The 4,107-nt window shown below is 41.9% G+C and overlaps 1 protein-coding gene across 1 annotated transcript; it reads right to left on the bottom strand.

The window, feature by feature from the left end:
• Positions 1–3,061: 3,061 nt before the first annotated feature.
• On the bottom strand, positions 3,062–3,433 carry LOC147436476 (uncharacterized). Its single transcript, XM_086488173.1, has one exon. It carries the CDS (start codon positions 3,431–3,433, stop codon positions 3,062–3,064), a length of 372 nt encoding a protein of 123 aa, XP_086344299.1.
• Between the last annotated feature and the right edge of the window lie 674 nt (positions 3,434–4,107).

Below are 4,107 nucleotides of genomic sequence, written 5' to 3'. Positions count from 1 at the left end.
ACACATTAAGTAGCTTTATTTTTGGCTTTAGAGAGTTCCTCTTTGCAAGTGTCCAATTAAAACGGGCCTTGGTAATCCTGATTATACAAAAATAGAAAGCAAAATGTATAAAAGTATGCATGAAGCCTTTTAGGAAAAAGTTACATATATTTTACAAGAGGTAGCTTGAAGGAAAAATACCTTATTCAAAAGAATAAACTTTGGTTATCTAAAAGCACCTTATTCAAAAGAATAAATTTTGGTTCTAATCCATGATATGTCATCTTATCACTAAGGTATATGCCCAAGCATTCATGTCTTGAAGTAAAAATGAAATTTTCACAACTAAGTTATGTCATCTTATCACTAAGGTATATGACCAAGTATTCATGTCCTCAAGTACAAATGAAATTTGCACAATTATGTCTAGCACTAAAAAATGAGTCAAACACAAAAGGAGTTTTAATGATGCTTTTAAAAGTTTCAGTACTTGAATAAGTGCCAAGATATATAAAGATAATATTTATGTATCTTCGAGTTTTTTTTTTCATAATTTTATGGGTTTTCATCATAACGGATTCTGTTTTATTTTGGTTTTGAGTATATGTTGTGTTTGTAAAGACCACATTTGAAGTTTCATCAATTTCTCAAAAACTACTCTTATGTTCTATTCAAGTGATCAATACAAACAAATAGAGGTTGTTCCATGCTTGGGGAATGTACTACGTAATCCTGTTAATGTACCTCGTGAGTTCAACAGGAGAGATTTTTAAAGGCAAATACTTTAGGAAATTTAACAAAGATACATTAAAATAAGAGGGTTTTATATTCAAATTTGAAAAAAAAAATCTTGAAATAGAGTCATTTATATAGGGGATACTAATAGTGCACCCCTTGAGGCTCCATGGAACTATCTCATGAACTAGATCCCATAATACATACTACATAATACATACTACTCTCTCCCAAAAGCAAACATGATTATACTCATCATTAAGAGGCAATTCTAGCATTCATGCTCAAAGAGATGTCCTCCTCCAATCAAGCATGTTAGTATAATGTTATGCATTTAAGTGATGAACCACAATCCTTTCCACTTTGATGCTAATGGATAAGGATTCTTTTGGTTTTTTTAGCTACTCTTAACCTATTGAAGATAAGAAAATGATACCATCCCCATGAAATTGTATCATGGACATATACTTCATATATGTGCTATTTAGTTGCAGAAGCAGTCATACTTGTGCTCTTCATTATAAAAAATTCCTCCCTTTTCTCTTAAAGAGATGCCCTCCACAATCTAGCATGTGACAAGTAGTGGTTTATTTGGACCCAGGAACTCAAAAACTATACCTCTATACTCTTTGTTTTGCTAGATAGTGATGTGTTTATCTTTATCTATTAATTTTTAAGATATACAATGTAATGGAATGGTACAAATCCATGAAAATAATCTCATGGAAGTAGCCTATATCTACATATTGTTCAATTGGAATAGTAAGCATGATCATTCTCTTCATAAGAGAGAGTCCCTACCTTTGTGATGAAAGAGATGCCCTCCCCCCTCATGTAAGTGGAATATGCACAAACATACTTTATTTTTGCAAAATTGTGGAGCCTATCAAGTGAAGAGATTAAGTTGTTTTGAGTCTTACCATAGCCCGAGCGAGATTTCTTGAGCGAACTAAAACCCGAGCAAGAGAGGCCAGCCAACTTGTTGAGTGAAGCGGCCAACTGCAAAAAGTGAGTGCGCGAAAGAAGACTACAAGTCTTGAACTCTGCTTGTCAACATGAAACGCGGAGGCTCTACCACCTGGTTACAACCAATTCATTAAAAAATGTGGGCATTGTTTAAGTAATGACCCAATGTGACTACATTTGCCTGGCCGCCTTCAAAAAAGGGTCTAAGAGTGACATGGGCCTAAGAGTGAGTGAGTGTGTGTGTGTGTGTTAGTAGATTTTTGTGGTGTGCCAATATGCATAAAGAATTGGTCTACATGTTAAGGCAGACCATGGTAAATGGTTGGGTGGTGATATTGGCAGGTAGCATCATGCGAGGGTGTGTGTAGCTGGATGACTAAGAGTGTGTGTGACATGCTTCATTGAAGGGATCAAGGAAGGCCTTGCAATGGTGGGGTGAGAGTTGGGTGCACAACTGGCTTTGGGTGAGAGTTTCAACACTTTGCAATGGTGGGGTAATTGGGGTTGGACCCCTGCAATGCAAACTAGAGGGAAGAGGAATTGCATGTGGAAAGAGGACTTCCTACTATCTCTTGCGCATGACAGAGAGCCAAATAGAAGACGTATAGAAAATTTGCAACATAGGCCCGCCAAGCAGCACTGCGTAGGCCATAGGCTGAGGAGGGAAAGAGTAGAGCGATCGGGAAGCTGTACAAAGCGCACATGACAGTGGCATTGTTAATGTGGGTCTCTCGAATTTGTGGGTGCTCTAGCGTGCTTTTGGGTTGTATTTTACGGAATCACCTCTTACACCAAGGACCACACGCCGGTGTGCGGTCCACTATCAACAACGCTAATTTTTTTTTTTCAAAACTTGACAAAATTTCTCAGGAGTCCAATGTTTCTTAATCATTAATTAGATTTTGAACTTGCCTTTAAAAAAACTGGGAGATCTACAGCAAGGATCGAACGTCGACTTGCGATGTAATAGTAGTACCAGGGCGTCGAGGCAAACAGTTTGTAGTAGGTTGTCAAGGAGTGTTATTAGAATCTCCAACAGGGCATTGTGGGGTTTGGAGAGGAGCGGCTGATGATGAGGATGGTATTGCACTCGAAGGAGAGGCATGAAATGAGCCTCAGCATGCTAAGTAGGAGGGACTGCACCACCAGTATCAAAGGGAACATAGACGAGTGTGAGAGCAAAAGGTAAAAATGGATATTTAGAGATGAGGGGTGAAGGATGACTGAACTGTTGCAGTCCATGTATATTGAACCAATGAGCACCTGATATGCAACGAGTAAGTGGGAGCAAAAAGTGGAGAAGGCGCTCGGGAGGAAGAGGCACAATATTAAAAGCACCAATAAAATCCAGCTTGGAGAGGAAATAACCACAATTATTGACCTAATTACTGTTAGCAGATGCATGACCATTAAGTGGGGCAAGAGAAGCTCGACAAATTAGTCCCTGCATCGTGAGAAGTTGACAGAGAATCGTTGCGATCTCGGCAGCAGCAGCGGCTTCTTTGAAGACCACACCATTGCTATCAAGGTTGATAGGTGTAGCAGGTATTGGATGGGAAGTAGTAGGAGCTGTGGAGCATGGTTGAAAGATGACTTCATGGGGCCTGGCTTTGGAAATTGGAGCCAAAGCAGGCTCGCAGTGATGTGGCACCTGCATGCGAGGCTCCAAAGTTGGAGCATGAACGGCAAGTTCAGCAACAGCCAGTGGCTCTGTTGGAGGAGGGACGGCCTCCCCAAGTGATTGACTCGCCATGTTGGCGTTGTCTTTTCTCGGTGCTTCACGGAACAGCAAGAGCCTCAGCTGCGGCAAGGTGCTTACTGATGACAGCCTTGGCTGCAGTAGCGTCGGTTGCACATCGTGTGGCGGCATCTCTGCTAACAAAGGAGGAAACTTTCGTGCCTTCATCTGCAGAGTTGGCATCACTGCCCGTGGCAGCACCGAGAAGAACACTGGTGTGTGCGTCATCTGTAGGATTTTCCGCATCGGCACCAGTAGAAGTATCGTCGAATACTGAGGAAGGCTCTTAGAATGAAGTAAAAAATGTTTCCATGATGGCGTTGTCAGTTTCATCTGCAACCATCAGGGCAATCGGGACGTTGGCGTGGGTCTCTTCTGCAATAGCGGCAGGTGTGTCAACAATATTGCTGGTTGCAATGCTATACGCAACAGCAACGTTCGCTGGAGGCCAGTGGCCAGCGCTATCGGCATCTGCAGGATTTGCAACAACATCTTCTTTTGCAGGGTTTGTGGGTGGCTTGGCTGAAGCGTGTGAAGCATGGCATGTCGAGAGGGAAAAGTGTAAAATTGGTAGGGCCTGGGTGGGTTGAACGTCCACAGTAGGCTCTGCAGGACCGCACGCCAGCGCGCGGTCCTATGGGTAGCTGCTAGGGTCAATGATGATCAGGATGGCCCTGCAATATAGAGCT

Source organism: Adiantum capillus-veneris, chromosome 18, assembly GCF_014529385.1.
Source record: "Adiantum capillus-veneris isolate H3 chromosome 18, ASM1452938v2, whole genome shotgun sequence".
Lineage (NCBI taxonomy): Eukaryota > Viridiplantae > Streptophyta > Polypodiopsida > Polypodiales > Pteridaceae > Adiantum > Adiantum capillus-veneris.
The sequence above is the reverse complement of the archived record's forward strand: the minus strand, read 5'-3'. Positions and strand labels throughout refer to the sequence as shown.

Coding starts and splice junctions, on each gene's coding strand:
- LOC147436476 (XM_086488173.1), bottom strand. CDS start 3,433: ATGGCGAGTCAATCACTTGGGGAGGCCGTCCCTCCTCCAACAGAGCCA.